Source organism: Tursiops truncatus, chromosome 13, assembly GCF_011762595.2.
Source record: "Tursiops truncatus isolate mTurTru1 chromosome 13, mTurTru1.mat.Y, whole genome shotgun sequence".
Classification (NCBI taxonomy): domain Eukaryota; kingdom Metazoa; phylum Chordata; class Mammalia; order Artiodactyla; family Delphinidae; genus Tursiops; species Tursiops truncatus.
In genome coordinates, this window is record NC_047046.1 from 2,008,107 (window position 1) to 2,030,932 (window position 22,826).

Here is a 22,826-nt window from a genome sequence, read left to right on the forward strand (position 1 = left end):
CGGGACGCCGATCTGCCTTCCAGGTTTGTCTCCCTCGCCAGCTGGGCCCTTCCCAGCGATGAGCCTGGTCCCTCGAGGCTGCGGTGGCCCCCTGCTCCCTGGGCACGCCCTCCCTCCGCTCTCCTGGGGAGACGAGACCTTATTCTGGGGAAGGTGCCCAAGAGCGGAGGCACCCAGAGGCTGGATCCACAGCCAGCGTGAAAGCAGGCAGAGGGAAAGCCTGGGCGGTCAGCCGGTGTATGGCCGACAGCGCGGTCCCCAGCCAGGGCGCTCGGTGAGCCCCACCTCCATCCTCCACTGGCGCTCTGGGTGTTTTCCACCTGACGCCCAGCCACATCAAACCACATGGTGAGCAGCGCAGACAATAGTCCCAGACAGAGTCGCGCGGATCTGAGTTCCCCAAACACCCTGCGGATCCCTGGAGGAGTGGCTCGAAGGTAAGGGGAGTTTGGGGGTGTTCCCCCCCGGAGCTAAACACTGTCCTTACTCAGCACCCTGCTTCGAAGTTTCCCCAAACTCGAAACAGGAGAAGCCCTGCTCCCCGTGGCCCCGTCCCCTCCTCCCACCTCTGCTCTAGGAGCCGCCTGTGGAGCGGCCTTGCTTCCCCATCTCTTGCTCCCTCTTCAGCCCGGAGTCCCCTCCCCCAACAGCAGGACGAGCCCCGCTGAGGCTCCAGGGGGCCCCTTTCCAGAAGTTCTGCAGGCACCCGATGCAGGCCTCCCGCACCCTTCCTTTTAAACAGCTTTATTGAGGGGTCGGTCACATACCTTACAGTCCCCCCATTTTTCTAAATTGGAGTACAGTTGATTTGCGATGCTGTGTTAGTTTCTGCTGCCCAGCGAAGTGCATCTGTTGTACATATACATGTACCCACTCTTTTTTAGAATCTTCTCCCATTAGACCATTACAGAGTACTGAGCAGAGTTCCCCGTGCTCTGCAGTAGCTCCTTGATAGTTCTCTGTTTTACGTAGTGTGTCTGTGTCCATCCCAATCTCCCAGTTCGTCCCACCCCCCGACCCCCCTTGGTCAACGTCAGTTTGTTCTCTACGTCTGTGACTCTCTTTCTGCTTTGCCAATAAGTTCATCTGGACCGTTTTTCTAGATTCCGCCTATAAGCGATATGACACCGTATTTGTTTTCCTCTTTCTGGCTTACTTCACCCTGTATGACGGTCTCTAGATGCAACGCACAGTACGTGCCATCCTTGCCACTGTCAAGTTGAGAACATTCCTGTCCGCTCACCAAGACCCCCGTCCCTTTCAGGTGTCAGCCCATCCGCTCCATCCCCACCGCAAATAACCACTAACCTTTCAGTCGCTGTGGGTTCCCCGTTCTGGACATTTCCTTCCCATCTTAGCATTGTGTCATCAAGGCTCACCCGCTGCAGCTCTGTCCCCTTCTATACCCGGATCACAGCGGACTTCGGGGAGATGGCATTTTTTGTTTGTTTGTTTGTTTGTTTTGCGGTACGCGGGCCTCTCACTGTTGTGGCCTCTCCCGTTGCGGAGCACAGGCTCCAGACGCGCAGGCTCAGCGGCCATGGCTCACGGGCCCAGCCGCTGCGCGGCACGTGGGATCCTCCCGGACCGGGGCACGAACCTGCGTCCCCTGCATCGGCAGGCGGACTCTCAACCACTGCGCCACCAGGGAAGCCCGGGGAGACTGCATTTTATCCATCAACCCCCAATGGATGTGGACCCTGTCGTCGGTGCACAGTTCCCCTTGGTGCCCACGGTCCCCTCCCCATGCTGGCCTCTTCCACCCTCTTTCCCACCAGCTGAGACTTCTCTTCCTGAGAGTGATGTGCGGCCTCCTGAAGCCTGGGCCCCGTCCCCTGTCTTCCTGCTCCATCCTCCCCGCTTGGGCAACCTCTTCTGCACGTGGACCACTCCAGGCTCCACCTGCAGCCACAGCCTCTCTGAGCCTAGGCAGCGTAAGGCGCCTGGAACTGGACCCTGGGCCTCCCGTCTCCCCGCATCCAGCCCCGCTCCCGCCAGCCCCTGCCCAGTAATTGCACACACATCTGCACCTCATGAGGCCAGAAAGCTTCGAGTCCGCCGGGACCCTGCACCCCTGCCCTCATACCCAGGCAGCCCCCCTTCCATCTCCTCTAAGGACACTCCCTGCCCAGCTAGACCCCATCCACACGGCATCAGAGGGACCCCTCTGCAAAATGCAAATGCGATCACGTCACTCCGTAGGTGACGCCTCCTTCCCGATGGCTGTTAGCTCTGGAGGTTAAATCCACACTGATGTGGCCCCTCCGACCCACGGCCCCCAGCGCTCCCACCCTCACCCGTCCTTCTCCAGCAGCTGAGGGGACCCCGCTCCCATCCTCCTGGCCTTTGCACGTGCCATTCCCTCTGCCAGAAACCACGTTTGGCTTCACTCCAGCCGCTGGGCTTTCACATCGTACATCCGTCTGCTTGGCCTTCCATCCCGATGCAGATGCCCCAGCAGTCACTGACTCAGTAAAACCCTCAGGGCGCTGGATGGTGTCCCTGGACCTCTGGACCCCGAGGGACAGGGCGACGCGGTGTGGTTAAACCCACGCAGGGTGAGGGTCAGCAGACCTTCGTTCTGCTCCCACCCACACCTCCTAATGAGCGTGTGGCTTTGGACAAGTCACTGCACTTCAGCTGGCCGTGAGAATTGGGAATGAAAATAATATCATCTCTGCTCTCCTCACTGAGCCTCGGTGGGGATCAGATAAAACACACAGAGGAAAGTGCTGGTACCTCACGGGGCTGCTGGCCCCCAGGGGAACTGCTGCCGCTTCACCCTTTGTGTGACAGGACACTGAGTGACACCCTTTGTTCTTTTTGTTTACGTGATCATCTCCCACGATCACTGATGTCACTTGGATTTTCTTGTTGAGTCCTTTCCTGTTATTTTAAATTAATTGACCCTTTAACTAGAAAATCAAAAATTCATCTCACATGTTTTATCTGCAAGTTGGACATGACTTTAAAAAAAATGTTAATTCCAATATTTGGAGGATTTGAGGAGCGGGCATTTTACAGTCCTAGTGGGGAGGGGAAGATAAAACGTACGTCCATTTTTAGGACATTCTGGCTGCACACACCTAAGCCTCTAAAACGTGCAGGTCTTTGACCAAACAAATATACCACCTGGGGACTTATCTTTAGGAAGAAAGTGGGCAGGTGTGCAGCATACGTTGATAAAGATACTGGAGGCAGCACTGATTATATCAGCCAAAAGTTTGAAGAAATATCAATGCCCAACATAGGAAATTGGTTAAATAAAGTATGTTAATCTCTTCAGTGGAGTATTATACAGCCATCAAAAAGGATATGATAGAATATTTCATGAGGGGAAACATAATCATGTCATATTGCAAAGTGTAAAAAGTAAGCAGGTGACTGAAGCATATACGTCATATGATTCTACCTGTGATCAATAATATATCTTGAACAATGATAGGATTAATTCCTTTTTCATTTGCTTGCTGATTTGGAAATTTATTTAAAAATATAATTTGGAGTCATTTAAATGTCATCTGATACAAAGGACTCAGTGTAGAGCTTGCTTCCAGAACTGCCATTGAGCATGGAATCTGTGTGAGTCGAGCTGCCGATGGCCTGAGTTTTCAGTGCGTTGACCATCCACGAGCACCGAACCATCGCGTGGGTCTAAAACGTCCTGGCGACAGCAGGGAGGAGGCCCCGAGCTCTGCAAGGGACGGGCTGGGGTCGGTCTCCATCCAGAGCATCACTGAATGGGTTTTCTCTCTCTCTCTAGTTACAACCCCTTTGACGGGCCAAATGAGAACCCAGAGGCTGAGCTGCCCCTCACGGCGGGGAAGTACCTCTACGTCTATGGAGACATGGACGAGGATGGCTTCTATGAAGGTCAGTGAGAGCGTGGTGGGCAGGTGGCGCACACAGGCCAGGCCAGGGCCGGGCCGCCCATCACTCCCGGCCGCCCCAGCCTCTGCTCTGACCCTCCTGCCCTCGGGAGTTACGAGGTGTTTGTTCCCCTTTTGTCTGATTGAGTGGGGTTTCCTATTTTTAGCCCCAAGCAGCCCTCTGACACGGGGTGGATACCTTCTCATGTTCACGTTCACAGAGCTTCCCAGGAGCTCCCGCAGATACGTGGGGCTGACAGATGAGGGTCTCTCCTCCCCGCCTCTCTTGCAGCCCAGCACCTTCTCCGAGGCAGGGCCGGGGACCCTTTCAGGGGACCTCGTCTGGTTCACAGCGATCCCATTGACCTTCAGCCTCTGTTGTTAACCTAGGGTGGTCCAGCCCCGTGTCCTGCCTGACCACTTCCTGCACCTTGCGCAGTGTGAGATCAGGAAATGGGAATTCCTCTGCCCAAAACTCATAACCTTGGTCACTTTTGTAGCTAGAGGATGAACATGGGACATCCCCAGGAGCTTCATAAATCCAGATTCCTCGGTTCCCTAAACTCTCCCATTGCCCTAACAGAAGGGTCTCGGTTTCCTCCTGTCCCTCTGAGCAGAAAAAAATTGTTTCTTGCTAAACTAGCGTGACCTCCTGGAGTTTCCCTGGAGCTGATGGCCACACTCTTGACTCTTGTCCTGGGGTTGATGGGCTCCGAGATCAGGTGGCCTCCGCTGAGGTCGGTGAGCGGCAGCCCAGCCTGGGCTCTTTTTCTGAAGGTGCCAGAGCCTGGGGTCATTGAAATTCTTGGTTTCCATTAGTTACTGGAAAAACAGTGGCACAGCTGTGGGTAGAGGCCCCCCGAGAAATTTCACCACAACTGGTGGCGAAGCTGCTGGAACTCTTAACACAAATCCACATTGCCGTCACCCACGTGCGCACCAGGGGAGAACTGTGTGCCCAAGGCGGCTGCCAGGTAACCCTTGTTGGAGTTCTCTAGAGTATTTGCGCCAGGCACTGTGCTCACATAGACTTTCCAGAGGCCGGATGGAAGGCAGGCGGCAGAGCTCAGCGTTCCGTTGTCCACGTGACAGTGGCAAGCTCACCTCCCCTCGCTATGCAGACGGCCGCGGTGGCCACCTTAAGGGGCGGCTGTGGCGATAAATGAGGAAGCAGACGTGGGGTCTGAGGACGCGGCCTGGTACACAGGACTTGCTGTCACTCCCACCCTCCTCCTTCTCGGCGTTCCCTGTGTCAAATGACGCTGTTTTCCGAGCATCCTCGAGGCAAAGACTGACGTCTCAAGACCCGGCCCCTGGGGACAGGAGCAGAAACAGATCCTCACTGATCCTGGGAGACTCGGGACTGACTCAGTGGTCAGCATCCCTGTCGCCCGGGCCCGTCGCACGTCCCTTGACGTGTGCGTGTGTCTACTGGGAGCAGACCCCACCCTTCGTTCCACGCTGCCCAGCCTCCCGGGTCCCCGGACCCCCAGTCAAGCCCTTTCTGCGACGCGCCAGGGGAAACAGCCCTTTCCCGCTGGTGTCGCGAGATCACCCAAACGGTGTCATCTCTGAAGCTCCTCCGAGCGCTTCTCAGTTTTCCACGGCTCTGCTCTCAGCAGCTTCCGAGCCCCACGAGTAAAGAGAACGCGAAGAAATTAGACCATTTCATGAAATAAAAAACGGTCCCCGCCGTGACTGCCCGCAGCCACGAGAGCCATTTCATGAAATAAAAAGCGGTCCCCGCCGTGACTGCCCGCAGCCACGAGAGCTATTTCATGAAATAAAAAGCGGTCCCCGCCGTGACTGCCCGCAGCCACGAGAGCCATTTCATGAAATAAAAAGCGGTCCCCGCCGTGACTGCCCGCAGCCACGAGAGCCATTTCATGAAATAAAAAGCGGTCCCCGCCGTGACTGCCCGCAGCCACAAGAGCCATTTCATGAAATAAAAAGCGGTCCCCGCCGTGACTGCCCGCAGCCACGAGATCTATTTCATGAAATAAAAAGTGGTCCCCGCTGTGACTGCCCGCAGCCACGAGAGCTAGTTTGGTGGCGTTCTTCGGGCCACTCAGCCTCCAGGTGGTTCTGGGACCAAACTGATCGTTTCTCACCAAACGGACACATGTCGGGAATTTCGCTAAGACAGACACATTGCTCTGCAAGGGGCGGGGGGAGGAAATTCACCTTTTAATTCCTGTTTGTGTGATCGCCTAATCAAGAATCAGAGTAAGGTGTGTAATTTTTTTAGCCTCCAAACCCGCGCAGTTTGCATGTTGTTTGTCCTTCTGACACACTCTTACTGAGCACCTCCTCTGTGCCAGGTGTGCCTGTAGGTCTAGCAGGGAACAGAGTTCCTGTCCTCCCAGAGCTTCGTCCCCGTTGGAAGGGGGGCGTTGACACACATACGCGGGTGGCTGGCCGTGGTGTGCTGGGCGCTAGGGGGGAAGCCAGCCTCACTGGTGGGGTGGCAGATGGCAGGTTGCGGGGTGCTGACGCAGGGGCGGGGGTCCCGAAGAGGTGATGCTGGAGTGATTCCTGTAAAGGGCTGAGGAATCCACTGTGACCCTGCTGCTTTCCGTACAGCAGTCCCCTTGTGGGGAGGCGCAGACTCCACTGCAGGCCCTCGGGCCCCCATGGGACAGTTGGGCGGTAACCCTGTCCTCGTACCCCACAGGCGAGCTCCTGGACGGGCAGAGGGGCCTGGTGCCCTCCAACTTCGTGGATTTTGTCCAGGACGAGTCTCGACTGGCAAGCACTCTGGGGAAAGACCAGGATCAGAACTTCATCAACCATGCCGGCATCGGCTCGGACGGGGAGCGCATCCTGGACCTCCACTCCCCGACGCACACGGACTCTGGCCCCTCCGACCACGGGGCGGGGACGCTGGACATGAACATCGATGACATCGGAGAAGACATCGTGCCTTACCCTCGGAAAATCACCCTCATCAAACAACTTGCCAAAAGTGTCATTGTGGGCTGGGAGCCCCCGGCGGTGCCCCCGGGCTGGGGGACTGTGGGCACCTACAATGTGCTGGTGGACGCAGAGACGCGCCTGAGCCTGGCGCTGGGTGGCAGGACCAAGGCCCTGGTGGAGAAGCTGGACACGGCAGCCTGCACCTACCGCATCTCCGTGCAGTGCGCCACCAGCCGGGGCAGCTCGGACGGGCTGCGCTGCACGCTGCTGGTGGGCAAGGACGTGGTGGTGGCACCATCCCACCTGCGTGTGGACAACATCACGCAGGTCTCCGCCCAGCTCTCCTGGATGCCCACCAACAGCAACTACAGCCATGTCATCTTCCTCAACGAGCAGGAGCTGGACGTCGTCCGGGCCACCAGCTACAAGTACCAGTTCTGCAACCTCAGGCCCAACGCGGCTTACAAAGTGAAGGTCCTGGCCAAGCCCCACCAGGTGCCCTGGCAACTGCCCCTGGAGCAGAGGGAGAGGAAGGAGGCCTTCGTGGAGTTCTCCACGCTGCCGGCAGGTGAGCTGTCCTCCCGGGGTGGGGGGTCGGGGAGGAGGTAGTCCCCAAGGGAGGGGATGCCGGGATGTCGCCCTGTGCAAGGGGAGGGGCGGGGGGAGCGGAAGGGGAGCCGCTGCCGACAGCCGGCGCCGTCCCGGAGCATCCTTCCATCAGCCGGGGACCACGGAATACACCCACGCACGCCTCTGTGTGTGTGAGAGGGAAAGAGAAAGCTTGGATTCTGTTCAGGGGCCGTGTTGTCGGAAATATTTAACGCTTGCGTCTGTAAGAGGCTCGTCCTACAGAAAACCGGAGGAAATGAGAGCACCCTGGGCCATTGGAGGGTTCCGTCTCCCCCGTGTCACCCACTCCTGGCCGTGCGCTCACAGAGGGGAACATGGAGGGGCGCCCACAGCACTCGCAGAATTGTTCTCTCTTCTCATGTCTGCTTTTGCTGTACATACACATACGCGTATATATCTCACACATGCGGGTGAATCTGCGAAGACGTGAAGTTCCATTGTGGACGCTATCTTGGCTTCCTTCCCTGCACTCCCAGCTGTAACAGGAGGAGGAATGCACCCCTCTCCCATCCCCCCCCCACTCTCTCCCAGGAAACTGTAAAGACATGGGTTGAGATGGACATCCTCTGATTTATCCACGGGGCAGCCGTCACCGCCGTCTCCACGAGGTTCCGTCATGCTGATCTCGCCTGGGGCTCGCGTACAGGGCAGCCCTTCCGAGGAAGGCAGCTGTGCGCAGGATGGGAGCCCGAACACCTGGGGAAGAGCAGCCTTCCTGGAGCAAAGGTTGTGTCTGCAAAGATGTGTGAGGGCATATTCTGATACCTCGAGGGCTTATTTTAGTCCTGTGATGTTCACAGAATTCCCTCAGAATGCCTGTCACTCTCCTCGGATTTGTCTTCTGTGATTAATTAATCCAGCTCTGCCCAACCTCATTTGTCAGCAGGTTGACAAATAATCCAGTGGTTCTCCAGGATCATTTCTACTAACTGCCGAAAGCCTTCCATCTCCGGCTAACTGGATTTGCTTTTAATTCCATGGTGCTCTCCCGTCTTTTTGAACTCCATCATCAACTAGAGTCTGACCTACAAAGCAGCAAGGTCAGGGGCAGGCGGGACAGACGCTACTTCGAGGAGGAAGCAGGTCTGAGTAGGAACTCATTTATGAAGGGTCAGTTCATTCATCTTGTAAGGTGATGCTGGGTTTCCTGCCTGCCTATCGGGATGTCAGATCGTGGATATTGGGCGAGTGAGGACTTGAGCTTTTCATTGGTTCCTGGTGGGAAGTCTTGTGGTCAGTGCTGGGGGGTGAAGAAACCAGAGACACCAAACCCAGAGACCCCAGGGCCTCCGAGGAGAGGCAAGAGCACATACGTTGGGACAGCCGGGAGAGTCTTTGTGGAGAAGCTCAGGTCGAGATGGAGAGGGACCAGGAGAAGATGCTGAGCCCAGGGGGGGCCTGTTCCCATGGGTTCACGCCCAATTCCTGGCTGTCTTAGTCAGCTCGGCTGATGTAACGAAATGCCGTAAACTGAGTGGCCTATGAACAACACGCGCTTATTTCTCACAGTCCTGGAGGCTGGAGGTCCGAGATAAGGCGTGGGCAGACCCAGTGTCTGGCGAGGCCCACTTCCTGCCTCCTAGACGGTGAAGACACTGTGTCCTCACCTGGAGGACGGGGTGAGGGAGCTCTCTGGAGCCTTGTTGATAAGGGCACGAATCCCGCTCATGGGGGCTCCCCCCTCACGACCTGACCACCTCCCACGGGCCCCTCCTCCAAGCACCATCCCCTTGGGGGTTAGGATTGCAAGATACGAATTTGGGGGGACGCAAACATGCAGTCCACAGCAGACTAGTGCCTTTGCCTGTCCAGGCAGAGGAGGATTTGGACTGTGGAAATGTCACAAGTGAGAGGCGTGGGGAGGGCAGCCCCTGAACCTCGTTCAGCGTGAGCGCGTCATCAGGCACGTGGCTGGACCAGGTGTCCCCACGTGATGGACGTCAGTGCGACCCCCTCACCTCTCAGCCACTGGAGGGATGGGCTGGAGCTGGCAGGTCACAGCTACACAAGTCTTCCGCACCCACAAAACCCCGGCCCTCCGCTGTCATTGGTCTTGTGGTAGAAGTGGGCACCCAGCAAACTCCCAAGCCAGTTTCAGTTCTTGACCTTCGCCCTTAAGAAGAATAACCCATCTGTCATGTTTGAATGGACCGTCCCGGTAGAATTTAACTTCTGAAGCCGGTTGTAGGGAAGTTCAGAAGCCCCATATTGCAGTGTGTTGAGGGTGGCTTGCATCAGCCCTTCTCATGAGCTGCACTGAGCTGCACGCCGCCGGCGCCTCCAACACACAATAGCCCAGCAGCTTCCCTCGAACCTTACCTTCCTCATTTGCAAAACAAGGATGCGCTGAATTCACAGGACTGTTGTGCGGATCAAGTGATGTAAAGAGTCCAAAGTGAGTAGCAGAATGAGCTGCACAGACAAAATCCTCAGCAAACAGCCACTGCCCCCCCCCCCCCCCAGAAATGCACGGGCCGGAGCCGCGTCTTGGAGGATGAAGCGCATACCTTCCTCCGGAAAGCTACACGTTCCTTTCCAAATAGAACGCTAGTTATGGGGGTTTTGCACCAGACAGACCCGGGGGGAAAGGAGCTGCCTGTGGGTTACAGGGCAGACAGGTGGTCCTGCTGTCCCCAAGGGCCACCTGGAAGGACCAGCGACATGACCCTGGCCTCCTTGTTGGTTGAAGTAGCTACTCAAGACTTCCATGGTGAGCGCGATTCAAACGGTTCGGGGGCAAAGGAAGCGGCCCAGCTGGTCAGCCGGGCAGTGTGTGTGCAGAGCCGGTGTCCAGGGCCGGGTGGCTTCATCAGAACCGTCTCTCTCCAGCTTCCGGTTCTGTCCTGTCCCGCAAGGCGGTGAGATGGGGAATGTGCGGTCCAGCTCACTGCCCCCAAGTCTGATGAAGAGAGAGACGGAGGGACAGAGGGAGGGAGGAGGGGCGCGGAAGAGGATGGAGAGGCGGCAGGGATTTCTTTCCTCTGCCAAACGCTGGGTCCTCGTGGCCGGCTGGCCTGGCCCGGGTCACGGGCTCCCCTGGGGACGGGGCACCCGTGAGCGGGGTTCCAGGAGGGCACCGCGCGTGTCCGGTAGCTGCCACCTCCTCACCCTCCTGCCCTGCTTTCACGCTTCATGTTCTGCCCGCGACCCCTGGAGGCTTTGACAGAAGATCTCGTTTCCGGGCGCCCCCAGCCGGGCGTGGTAGCAGCTCTTCTGCCAGAGGGCCGCGTCCTGAAAGCCCCTCTGCTCTGTCCCCCAGGTCCTCCCGCCCCTCCCCAGGACATTGCCGTGCAGGCCGCGGCCACCCCAGCCACTGTCCAGGTCTCCTGGAAGCCGCCCGCGCTGACGGCCACGGGGCTGTCCAATGGAGCCAACGTCACCGGCTACGGCGTGTATGCCAAAGGACAGAGGGTGAGTCCTTGCGGGGGCAGTGTTCGCCCCAGAGACCCCAGCACTCTCCGCTCAGTGACGCGCGACTCTCCCTCTCAGCCCCCAAGACCCACCAGCAGCTACTTAAGCACCCCCTGCGCCGCCATCCCGGGCTCGGCTGCAGGACACGGAGAATTCCATCCTTTTTGCGCCGTCCTCCTGCCCAGAGTGCTCTCTGCTCTCCTCCCGCAGTGACTACCTGTCCTGCCCCGGACCTTTCTTGTTCTCCCCTGGGTACCAAAAATTCACATCTTTCGAGCCCCACGATATCAGGGCCCACTCAGTAGATTCCACCAAAACGATTCTTGGCGAGACGGTAGTCCAAATGCCCCGGAAACGCTGCAGGGAAGTGTTAATGCCCGCTGTGGGGGAGCCCGCAATCTCAAGCCCCAGCCGGTCCGGGCACAGGAGACAGACACGGCTGCCCTTGGGAGGCGGGGCTGGAGCAAGCTTCTGCCTGCTCTCCACTGCCCACCGTGTTCCCCGCAGCCCCAGGGCCAGGGCTGCTGCATCAGACGCGGGGCGGTGTCCCAGCTCGCCCCGTGAGAGCGGCCGCTGCACGGCCCTCTCTCCTCCCAGCTCCCCGCAGAAGCCCCGCAGGCAGGGCCCGGAGGGGCCGCAGTCACGTGTCCCCCACGGCCGGAAGCCCGTTTTGGCCTCCGCCGGCACTGCCCCGGGGCCACGCTTTGGCAGTGACACGCCCGGCATTCTGATTGCTCTACGCCCCCGCGGCTGCTCCCGGATTGGCTGTGGACGCGGAAGAAGAGGGTGTGCTCAGCGGCGCCCGCAGGCCTCCAGCGGCGGGCGGGAGGCGGGGCTGCCGCCTAGCCAGGTTTCCGGGCCGGGGGGTGTGGTTTGAGGGGGATGTAGGCGGGGCCCAGGGCCCTGGCTGCTGGAGAGGCGCCCGGGCGACCCCTGACCCCTGACCCCTGACCCCGCTCTCTCTGCGCGCAGGTGGCTGAGATCATCTCTCCCACGGCGGACAGCACGGCCGTGGAGCTGGTGCGGCTGCGGAGCCTCGAAGCCAAGGGTGTGACCGTGCGGACCCTCTCCGCCCAGGGCGAGTCCGTAGACTCTGCCACCGCTGCCATCCCCCCCGACCTCCTGGTGCCTCCTGCCCCCCACCTGAGAACTGCTCCCACACCGAAGCCATTAGCAAATGCTGGAGCCCCCGATACCAAAGATGAACACCTGGGTCCGCACGCCGCGGCGCATGAGGCCTGGGAGCTCGGCCGGGCGCCTGCTCCGGCCCACGGGCACCTGCTGGAGCCGCCCGGCCTGCAGGGCTCGGGCCCGGGGCGGCGGTCGCCCTCGCCCAGCCGCATCCTTCCGCAGCCGCAGGGCGCCCCGGTCTCCACCTCCGTCGCCAAGGCCATGGCCCGGGAAGCCGCGCAGAGGGTGGCCGAGAGCAGCAGGGTAAGGCTGGGCGTTTCCTCGCCGGTACCGCTGCCCGTGCCGTGCGGTCCGTCCCTGCAGCCCAGCGGGGATGGGACCTTCCACGGCACCCCGAGTCGGCGGGGAGACGCGCCCCGAACTCTCAGCACCCAGAGTGGCGGCGTTGACGTGGGGAGAAGGATGCCGTGTCATCCGCCAGTTTTCCCCTAGGGCTGCATTCCAGGGCATTCCAGGCCTGAGCCTGTCGGAATCAACGTGTGTTTCCATTGCGTAGATACAGACCCAGATAACCAGAGGAAAGGGTTATCCACCAGCCTGGCTTAGCAGACGAGCTAACAGCCCGCTAACCAGGCTCTGGCCTGTGTCCGGGGATCTGAGAGGTGCCGCCTGGGAGTGGGCTTGGGGCACATCTTCCTAAACGAGGGTCACCTCCTGGCTGGCTCACTTCAGACTTCTAGCTGTGTGTGTGTGTTTGCGCATGTGGCTATGTGCCTGTGTGTGTGTGTACACACGGATAGACATGTACGTACGTGTACATACATGCACGCACACATTTATATACACATATGTATACATAGATACCTACGCGTAGAAATGCACGCACATCAGTATATTTGCATGCCCATTGCTAGAAATCGCCTGGACCGTGGGGATGAGTACTCGCATGACCGTGTGGCCACTGCCCAGAGGAAATGTGCAATGAGCCGAGACAGTGTAAGAAGCAGCCGTGAAGTGATGCCGGAGAGGAGGGTGTGGACCTGGGCTAGGCCGCGGGCCCCTCCCTGCCTGGGCCAAACCCCCATCTTTCTCCCTTGGGTGCGCTTGTCTACCAGGGCGCCCAGCTTGTCTGCTGCAAGCCCGAGGTCAGGGCCCTGGCAGAGGGGACAGTGGTGGTCAGTGGTCTTCTCAGCTCTGCCCAGCCAGCCCATGGGGGTCTCTCCTGGACGGCAGCCCCTGGCAGTGCCTTCTCTGAGATGCAGGTGGAGACATCCATGTCGGTGCCGGGAGACCCTCACCTCCTGGGCATCCCCGGGCCCAGGCCAGGCCCCCTCCGGGCTGGAGGCCGGGTCAGGAACTTGAGGAGAGGCCAGACCCCTAGAGGTCAGAGCTGAGGTGGGCGGGCCACGGCCAGGCAACCGGGAGGGGTAAGAGGTACCGTGACAGCACTTCAGTGCCTGTTGAGAAACTGGAAATCCAGGCTTTCTGTGGAATCTCCCGATTTGTTAATAGTTACACAGCAGTTTGTACCCTTGACTAAAGGACATGCCGCAGAATGTGCACCTTTATTACGGGCACCCTGGCACTCCGCCCTGATTTCCCGCAAAGCAGAAGCCCAGGTGCTTTGGTGTAGGAAGGGGCTGGGGGGCGGGGAGCTCTGCACACCGCCCCCCCCCCCCCCGCCCTCTCAGGTAGCAGCCACGCATCCCACCACCCTGAGCTCCCAGACAGGACCCCCGAGAGCAGGCTGGAGCCAGAGGCTGGGCCCAGGAATGCCTGGGACAGTCGCCACCTCCCCACCTCCCCCCGGCCTGCCTTCCGCTTTTAGAAGGTGTGGAGAGAAAGCAAAGCTCTGAGCTTCCATATTCAAGAAAAGGTTAACTGGTCACGTTAACAGCCGGGCCAGGGTGGCAAACAGAGGGAGAGGAGCCTTTCCTCAGCACCCACGCGTTACCTCCTGCAAAGGCAGGAGCGAGTTCTGGTGGGCATGGGAGGGGCGGCGGGCACCCAGGGCAGCATCAGAAAACGCCCGCCAGCCTGTGCGGGTCACTCACCCCAAGTCCCTTCGCACAGTGGCTCCGAGGAGGCAGAGGAAAGGATGGAGCCCTGTCGGGCCTGGAAGCCGCCTGCCCCTGTGCCCATCCCCAGGGCCAGGCGGCCTCTGCCCTGACACCTCCCCTCTTCTCTTCCAAGCTAGAGAAAAGGAGCGTCTTCCTGGACAGGAGCAGTGGGCAGTACGCAAACTCGGACGAGGAAGACAGCTACGAGTCCCCCGACGCCAAGAGGAGGGGCGCGTCGGTGGACGAGTTTCTGAAAGGCTCGGAGCTAGGCAAGCCGGTGAGTGCAGCTCCTGGGTGCATGGCCCCAAGGCCCGGGTGACAGCAGTCACAGTCCATTGGAAAGTTTAGATTGCACAGTGCCTGCGTATTTGTGACCTCACGGGGGACAGTTTCAAAAGTCAGAATGTGAGGTTTTTGCCCTCCCTGACTGCCCTGTATGAGTATCCGTTCATGGGCTGATTTTGTGTTTCAGGTGAGTCTCCAGGTAACCGCCTGGTCTCAGTTTAGGCAAAACCTACCGTTCGTTTCTTTACTTTCGTTCATCAGGCAGATGTGTGATGAGCGTCTGCTAAGTGCTAAGCATCATGGGAGATTCAGAAATTAAACGGTCAGCATCCCACCCTTGGAGGGACAAAAATGTCAGGGCTTCTTGTCCCAGACCGGGCTCACAAGTGACAAATCCATCCAATGTGGGTTTGGTCTCCAATTTCTGATTATGCGTATTCTAATGGGAATGTTCTTTAATGGTGTCAAGACCTAAGTCTGGGCAACAGGAAGAGTGGGGCCTGGAGAGTCCTGAGATCTTGAGGTGTCAGAGCTTGAAGACCCCTCAGATGTCAGATCCTCCAGCCCCTCAACACACAGCTCTGCAGCAAGGCAGTGCCACAGCCTAGCCAGGAGGAGGCCTTGGAATCTCACAGACTTGGACTCATTTCCTGGCTCTGTCACTGCTAGTAGGAGGCAAGTGACTCAGCTTCTCCAACCATCAGGTTCTTTATCTAAAAGATTAAAGTAAGTCTATCTGCATTCATTTAAACACAAGAAATAGAATGCCCAACTAATAATGACTAAGATAACAAAGACATTTCATTCTCCCACATCGCAGGAAGTCTCAGGTAGGAGGCTGCAAGGTTGATTCAGCTGCTCAGTGGTGTCCTGGCTCTAGGTTCTGAATCTTCCATTCTTTTAGCCTTTCTCTCATGGTTACAAGGTGGCTGCCATTGCGCCAGTCGTCACACTTTCATATGACAGCACCCCAAGAAGGAAGGAAGGAAGGAAGGAATGAAGGGAGGGAGGGAGGGAGGGAGGGAAGGGAAAAAGGAGGGGGGCTTTCTTCTCAGGCACATCTCTTTTAACTGGTAGAAAAATCTTTTCCAGAAGCTCCATCAAGACTCCCCGTGACATCTCACTGGGCAGAAGAGAGGAATAGGAGTCCTATGAATGGCTTATCCATGATGTATTTGGCAAACAGCAGACACCTCCTTCCATCCCACGGGTTTATTACTAACTCATCATTGGGTTTGAATCCAGTGAGATTGTGTTCTCGAGGAGAGTTCCTTCCCATTTGCCTTGGGGAGACCTCTTTCAAACCAACCTGATCTTTGTTTATTCATTTAAAATCAGTTCACCTTTACGTCTTCTCTGCAGTGCCTGATAGAAAGAATTAGGGCTGGAGCAGCTCAAATGCTGACACACAGACTTCCCAGGCTGAGAGCATCTGGGCCACTTCTCTGAGGGCTCAGCTGGGTCGGGACCCCCAGCCTGGGCACTCACGCTGCCTTCCCATCAGCGGGCCAGGAACTTAGTGCCACTCAGGTGCTGACATGTCTTTATCTAGAGGAGTGATTGAAACTGGGGTATTTTTAATAAGCATGTCTCGAGATGCTATTAAAGGCACTTGTCTGGTCGCCCACCAGGAGAATAAAGAAATTGCTCTTAATGGACACCATCCAGCAGAAACAAAACAGCTTTATGCATGTTTGGGGCTCATAAGTCTGAGCTCGTAGGGTGTGCAGTTTGAGTTGCTGCAAATACTCGAGACGCTGAATAATGGGCGCTTGCTTCGAGGGTGGGGACGGGACCGCTGAATTGGACCAGCCCCCAAATCCCCAGACCCCATCAGGGCTGCTGGTGGTTCAGTTTACATGTTAGCAAGCTACTTTTCCTTGCTTTTCTGTTGACCCTTTTCCGCCGTCCCCAGACTCCTCCCCAAGCACCCCCAGCAGCGGGCCTTCTCTGGTGTCAGTGACCAAACTGGGCACACAGTGGGCACACCACACAGTGGGGGGTCCCACCCTGCCCGGACCGGGCTGTTCTTTGACAACCCAGTGTGTGCACGTGTGTGAATTTCAGACTGCATGGTTTTCTTAAAACTCTTAGGCGCCCTTAATGGTGCATTTGCACCCCTGCCACCCAGCACTCTCTGCTCCCTGCCCCTAGATGCAACCTGCACGCTCACGGGGGGCCTCGAGTCATGCTGCCACCTGAGTTTACGACCTGTCGCTTGAGCCTTTGTCCAGCCACTAAGTTGGAGAGGCTGACGGTACCCAGAAAAGCGATGTTTTCCTGTGTGTCTTGTGAGCCCCCTGGCATTCTGTCCTGCCAAGAGCCCAAGGGGTCTCTGCCTGGGCCCGTCTGGATTTAGAGTTGGGAGGCCTGGGCTGGTCCTCTGTCTGCCATCCCAGCTTGCCGCAGGCTTGGGGACTGTGTTTCCCTCACCTCTGGGGTGAGCACCTCACCCAGACACCGAGACACGACTCTGAGCTCAGAAGTGGGCAGAGCAGGGGAGGCCAGCCAGGAGGGGCCCCGGGTACTCCCGCGTGCTGGAGCTGCCCCTCCATCTGCATCCCCTTCTCCTGCCCAGCCACACTGTTGCCATGGAGACGAGTACCACACGGAGAGCAGCCGGGGGTCCGACCTCTCGGACATCATGGAGGAAGACGAGGAAGAACTGTGCTCGGAGATGCAGCTGGAGGACGCGGCCCGGAGGCGGCCCGGCGGCGCGGCCCGCAGTGCCCTCAAGGTCAGTGCCGGGGCACCAGGCCCCTCCCCGCCGTCCCCACAGCCGCCCCATCCCTGTCCCTTTGCCAGGCCACGAGGCCGGCTCCAGAGGCAGCACCTGGTCCTGCAAGCAGAGTCCACAGGTTCGCACGGGCTTCGCTCACTGTTGAGTCTGCGCTCGGGGTCTCCTGTCCCTCCTCTTTCCCCAAATTCTGGGTGAAGGAGTCTGGGAGAATCCACTGGGCACCCCCAGGGGCACCCACCTCTGCATCAAGAACTGAATCGGAAAGAATAGAACAAAGAAGATTCCCACCCTGCCAACGCCCTGGCTTCCGTGGCCATCCGCAGACGGGCAGGGCCTGGGAGGGCGCGAGTCCGCCTCCGAGGCAGACTGGAGACTGGGAGCGAGTTGCGCAAAGATTCTCAACCGCGGTGGATGCTGCTGGACCGCAGGAGGGCCAGGGAGAGGGGCTGTCAGAGGAGGTCAGAGGAGGGTCCTCCCTCCTGGAGGACAGCGGCGTCCACACACCAGCCCCTTCTCAGACACCTCCCACCCGGGGCCCCGGCATCCTCTGCTTCCGCCTCTGGCGTAGCCGTCAGCCAAGGTTTTGACGCGGGGTCACCTTGACCAAGATCGCGCTCCAGGCCCCGGGACGCACCAGGAGCCGTCCTGCTGCTGCCGCTGCCCGTTCCAGCTGAGCATCTGTTCACTCGGCACGAGCTGGTCGCCCCTGTGCGCCAGGCCCTCCGCCAGGCTGGGGTATGAGGATGGACATGACCTCCGACCTCCAGCTGCTCCCAGCCCAGCGCGGGAGACACACAAAGGGCTGGAGAGCTGGTCGGGCCGCTGTGGGGTTTTCACGTGAAAAAGGCCTCGGAGAGAAAAACCCCGCCCGACCCCGGCCTTCCTCTGGGAACACAGAGCCACGCATTTTGAATGGTGGACGGAAGGCAACTCCCAGATCTGACTACCCGCTCAGTGCCCGCTTGCATAGACTAGGCTGCCTGACGAGCTCCCCGCAGAGGCCCCCCGCAGGGCCCCGGAGACGCTGTCGCTGGAGAACCTGCAGATGCCTGTGCAAACCCCGCACGGCTGCAGCTCCTACTCCCCCCACCGGCCCCCCTCCTCCCCGCCCTGGGCCGCCGTCCAGCAGGATTCACCGTGACCTTTCTTGTTGGAGGAAGGTCCCAAGCTGCCCGCGGTCCAGCCTGACCCGCTCCCCATGCTTCCCCACGAGCTGGGCCGGCGAAGCGCATCTGCTTCCCTTCCCCTCCCCTCCCCCATGACGCTTCTGGGATGGTACTTCCTGCGCCGCGTTAGCAGAGAAACCAAAGGTCACCATGGCTCCCGGGGAGAAGGCCTAGAGGGCAAGTTCAGCGATCTGGACTCCTAGTTTCTTTTCAGAAATTCCAAGACTTAGCTTGGGGATCCGGCCCGCGGGCTCACCTTCCCACGTGGCAGCCCTGTTGGCTCACGTGCGCCCCGCTTGGCGCCCGGGGCTGGGTCGCTGCTTCCTCGCTCTCCCTCTCCACCTCCGTGTTCCCCGGAGTAGACGGCCTCCGTGGGGCGCTTGTGAGCAAATGAGCGAAGCGTGTGCCACGCCCTCCTCGCCTGGCCCTCGTGGGCTCCAGACCTGCGGCAGACGTGGCCCTGAGTCGACCCCGCTAGGTCCCCGTGCGCGAGGGGCGCACAGGCCGGTGGGCTGGGGGCAGGGAAGCAAATCCGGTGCTCCCCCGCGGAGGCGTCTTTAACGTGCACCCCTGGAGGCCCGTGGCAGGGCAAACGGTGGGCTTACGGCTTCGTGGAGTCGCTGGAGTGTCCCGGGAGGGGCGCCCAGCGGGCCGGTTCAGCGGGACCAGAGGAGGGGGCTGAGGGCAAATCCGGAGAGACACCGACATCCGGGACGGTGGCCGTGGGGTGTCCGCCCCTCGATGTCCATTAGGCCCCTCTGAGTGGGCCAGCCACCATACTGGCGGGGACGCGGCTCCTCGCTGGGGGCCTCGAGGTCCGGGGTCTGGCGGAGAGACAGGCAGCCTTTGCAGATACGGACAGAGCAAGACCGTCCCCAGAGCCGTGACTTTGGGGCGCCCGGTTCCAAGGTCCCCACGTTCACAGCCTGAGATCTGAGCCAGGGAGAGAGGCCATAGGTTACTGCGCATGAGGATGGATTTCAGAGAGTGCTGAGAGCTTAGAGGGACGTGCGGAGTCCAGTGGCGTGGCCGGGTTGGGGTCCCCGTTTTGTGAATCATCTCCAGTTGCCGGCGGCCCACGGCAGCTGCCTTCCGAGTTTCTGAAGGTGCAGCCAGCGGACTCAGACGTCCCTGCCTCTGGGTGTAGCCGTGTCACAGATCCTAGCGCCTCGGTCAGCGTGAGGCCTCCTGCCACCATCCTCCCTGCACCCGCGGCCCAGCTGCCACTCTTCCCTTGTTGGGGCTGCATGGCTGGTCCTGAGGGTGTCAGGCCGCTCTGCGTGTGCTCTGCCCACCCCACCCTGCTCCGGCCCCATCCGTCTAACCCATTCTGTTCTTATTCCAGAGCCCCGGCCAGAGCATGCCATCCGCCCTCCCCTCCGCTCCCCTCCCGCCACGACTACAAGCATGCTTTCTGTCCCTCATGGCCTCGGAGACTAATTCTGTCTGTATTTTCTTTCCTTCCCTCTGCCCCACTTCATATCTGATCACACACTGACTCCCGGCACCTGTTCTAACACACCACCCCCTTAAGGAGTGCTCTAAGAATAGGACCACTGAACGTGCTTTCTTGGAGCTGCCCGAGAATCCCCAGCAGACCCAGCACAGTAAGAAGCTTTTCAGTATCCCTGAAGTAGCCGAGGAGGATGGAGAGCCCTGTGAGCTCTTGTACAAGCAGGGCTTCAGGGCCCGGACCCGGCTGGCCAGAGAGCCCAAGCCCGCCAGGCCCTGCAAGGGGCACGAGGCCCCGCTTGGCTCCCGGGTCCCTGCCAGACCCAGGGGCCCCCAGGCCGAGGACCTCGTGTTCGAAGACAGAGGCTGTCGGTTCAGCCGCTCGGCCACCAGGAGCCCGGACAGCGGCCTGGACTGTGGGAGCGAAGAGGAGGAGATACGGTTTAGTTTCAGAAGCCCCGCTGCCCAGTGCAGCCCCGGCCCCGGGCACTGTCCCTGTAGGAGGAGCCTGAGGCCCCTGCTGGCCCGGCGCCGGACGCTGACCCGGCAGAGCAGCGTCGAAGAAGATGTCGGGGAGCCAGCGGAGCCCGGCCATGTCGTCAGCAGCAGTGAGGCCCGCCCGAGCCCGGAGCGGTCCACCCCCAGCAAGTGCAGCTGGGGCGAGCCCGCGGGCCAGGAGGACTTCCGGGATGTCTGGAAGAAAAGCATAAAAATGTCCGACAGTAGGGCCAGTGCCCGACACGCCCAGCCTCCTCCCCGGGTTGCAGACGGTCCTTTGGTGTGTGAAGTAAACCTCCCGCTCACATCCGCTTGCCAAACCAATCCGTTTTCATTTTTTCACCTTCTTTTATTTTGGTGTCCATCCCGGGCACGCTCTCTGCTGGCTCTCTTGCATTTTCCATGCATCTTTGATCTATGCAGCTTCCCAGTCTGGAGCACGCTGATGATTTCTTTACTTTGCTTTAGAATGATGACCGCCTACCCCCAAATCAGTGATGAGTGTGGCTGCTTTAATTAAAGGACAACTGAATCTAAATTTTAATTAAGGGTTAGCTGAACTACGATTCTCCAAAAGTTTGGCAACACATACTTTGCAAAGCGAACCGTGGGGACTTACTTATGACTTACTGGTATTACTGAAAGTTTTTCTCTCGTTGTGGTTTTGGTTTTTGGTTGTGGTTGGTTTTGGCCTTCACCTATAACTGAAAAAAAATAGGGAACAATGATTGAAGAGATCCGTTTTTGCATCTGTTTCCAAAGGTTTTCTTTTTCTTTTTTTCCCCCGGTTTCTTTCCTGCGACCAGTTTTCAGAATGACTTTTCCATCATCAGCTCTAGACCCATCCCCCTGCCTTGTCTTCCAGGCTTGTGAGTGGTTTTCAAGAGTAGGGATTCCTTCAAGGCTTCATTCATCTCTATATTGTGTCCTCTTTTCAGAACACTTGCTCCTGTCATGCTGAACTTTTCCATGAAAACACAGGTGAGACATCCCGGGGCTCCAGGCCCTGGGTCTGAGCCGGTGCAGTTTGTGATATGTCCACTAGAGGGCGCCGATCCACAGCCCACTGACACCAGCAAACTGCAGCTCGCTCCCTGTTCCCCGCCTGTAACAGACTAATTTCCGTCACTCCCAACCCCGGTTCCTTCCCTGTGTCCCTGAAAACTTCCTGACTCAAATTACCAGTGAGCTGGAGGCTTTGCTTTGATTCTCATACATGATGCGATGCAAACCTGTAGTGTGAATCAGAGGCCGACTTACCCGTAAAGGAGGGCCGTTCAGGTTAGCCCTGGAATGGGATTGGTGTCTTTGCATTAGGGCCAAGACGTTGCCATGAGCTTCCAAGCTGATTACACACAGAAACTTCTGTCTTTGAGTTTTCGGTAACCTCACATGCAACTTTGCCCAGGCGGGACATCTGGAAACGCAGTGTTTCCCCCGCTTTTGTGGTCTCTGGAGGGGCTGTGCTGAGACTAGGAAAGAGGGGCTGAAGGTGTGATGAGTCGTCTGTGAGCCACTCTCACTGTGGTTCAAAAGATTTGGCGTCAGCGGCAGTAGCAGCAACAGAAAGGTGCCTCCCGAGGGACGCTCTCTCGCCCCTACCCGTGTGCTGTAGAAGACGGGGTGCCTGGGGTGAGCCCTTTTTCCTCTTCCAGGTTATTCAGCTAACCTTTCAGTTAAAAGCTAAGTTTAGTTGCCTTTAGAGCTTCTGCTTCTAAGTTGAACTGATTTGGCTGACAATTCTTTCCTTCCCGCGGCTGGCAAGCCTCATGACTGTGTTGTTGTTTTGTCTTTAGATTTTAGGAAACCCGGTGACTGCTGGACGGGCTGATCGGGTGGATCACGTGGGCCGGAGGTTTCCCCACGGCAGTGCCAGCCGCCACAGGTCCCGGCCAATGATGGTCCCGTCTGCCGGTTAGTGGGCCTGATGGAGGCCTCCCTCTTTCTTTTAAGCACAGAGCACGTGGCTGCTTGGTCCTCCATATAAATAGTTTTAAAAAGTCATTAGTGGCGCAATGGTTGAGAGTCCGCCTGCCGATGCAGGGGACACGGGTTCGTGCCCCTGTCCGGGAGGATCCCACCTGCCGCCGAGCGGCTGGGCCCGTGGGCCATGGCCGCTGAGCCTGCGCGTCTGGAGCCTGTGCTCCGCAACGGGAGAGGCCACAACGGTGAGAGGCCCGCGTACTGCCAAAAAAAAAAAAAAAAAGTCATTAGGAATAGCATTTTCAACTAAATACAGAACACCCTCGGTTATTTATGGCAGAAGAAGGCAGAAACAGCACAAGATAAATATAACCGAAATTCAAGTATTCTCAAAATATATTGACTTTTGACAGCAATCTTCTCCCTACCAGTTTTTCTTTTTTCACTGCAGAGGCTGCCATGGTAGGCACTGAAGAGATGGTGACGGGCCACCTCCCCACCTCCTAGGTCATGCTCTCGTGAGTTGCTCATGGTCAAAGCAGCAGAGGCGGGGATGGTGGCCGAACTCCAGATATCTAAACAAGCCCTGAGTCAAAGGAGGGTTATCTGTATGCGTGAAACCCTTGGACAACTGGGGTTGAAAGTTATGAAAAACGCCAGGAGGCCTGAATGTGTGCCCTGACCTGTGTGTTGACCCCGTCCATCTGGTCACCTCCTTGTGCATGAGTCATCCTCTGGCATCCAA

The 22,826-nt window shown here is 58.5% G+C and overlaps 1 protein-coding gene across 1 annotated transcript in view; it reads left to right on the plus strand.

Annotated features, from left to right (window-relative positions):
• The window catches only part of RIMBP2 (RIMS binding protein 2), a 258,014-nt gene that overhangs the window by 210,865 nt on the left and 24,323 nt on the right, over window positions 1-22,826 (plus strand). Inside the window, exons 10-17 of the mRNA XM_073789923.1 lie at window positions 3,764-3,873; window positions 6,544-7,353; window positions 10,675-10,826; window positions 11,799-12,260; window positions 14,151-14,294; window positions 16,881-17,039; window positions 19,743-20,438; window positions 21,955-22,072. Coding sequence (XP_073646024.1) covers window positions 3,764-3,873; window positions 6,544-7,353; window positions 10,675-10,826; window positions 11,799-12,260; window positions 14,151-14,294; window positions 16,881-17,039; window positions 19,743-20,438; window positions 21,955-22,072 — 2,651 coding nt within the window. The remainder of the gene's footprint in view (window positions 1-3,763; window positions 3,874-6,543; window positions 7,354-10,674; window positions 10,827-11,798; window positions 12,261-14,150; window positions 14,295-16,880; window positions 17,040-19,742; window positions 20,439-21,954; window positions 22,073-22,826) is intronic.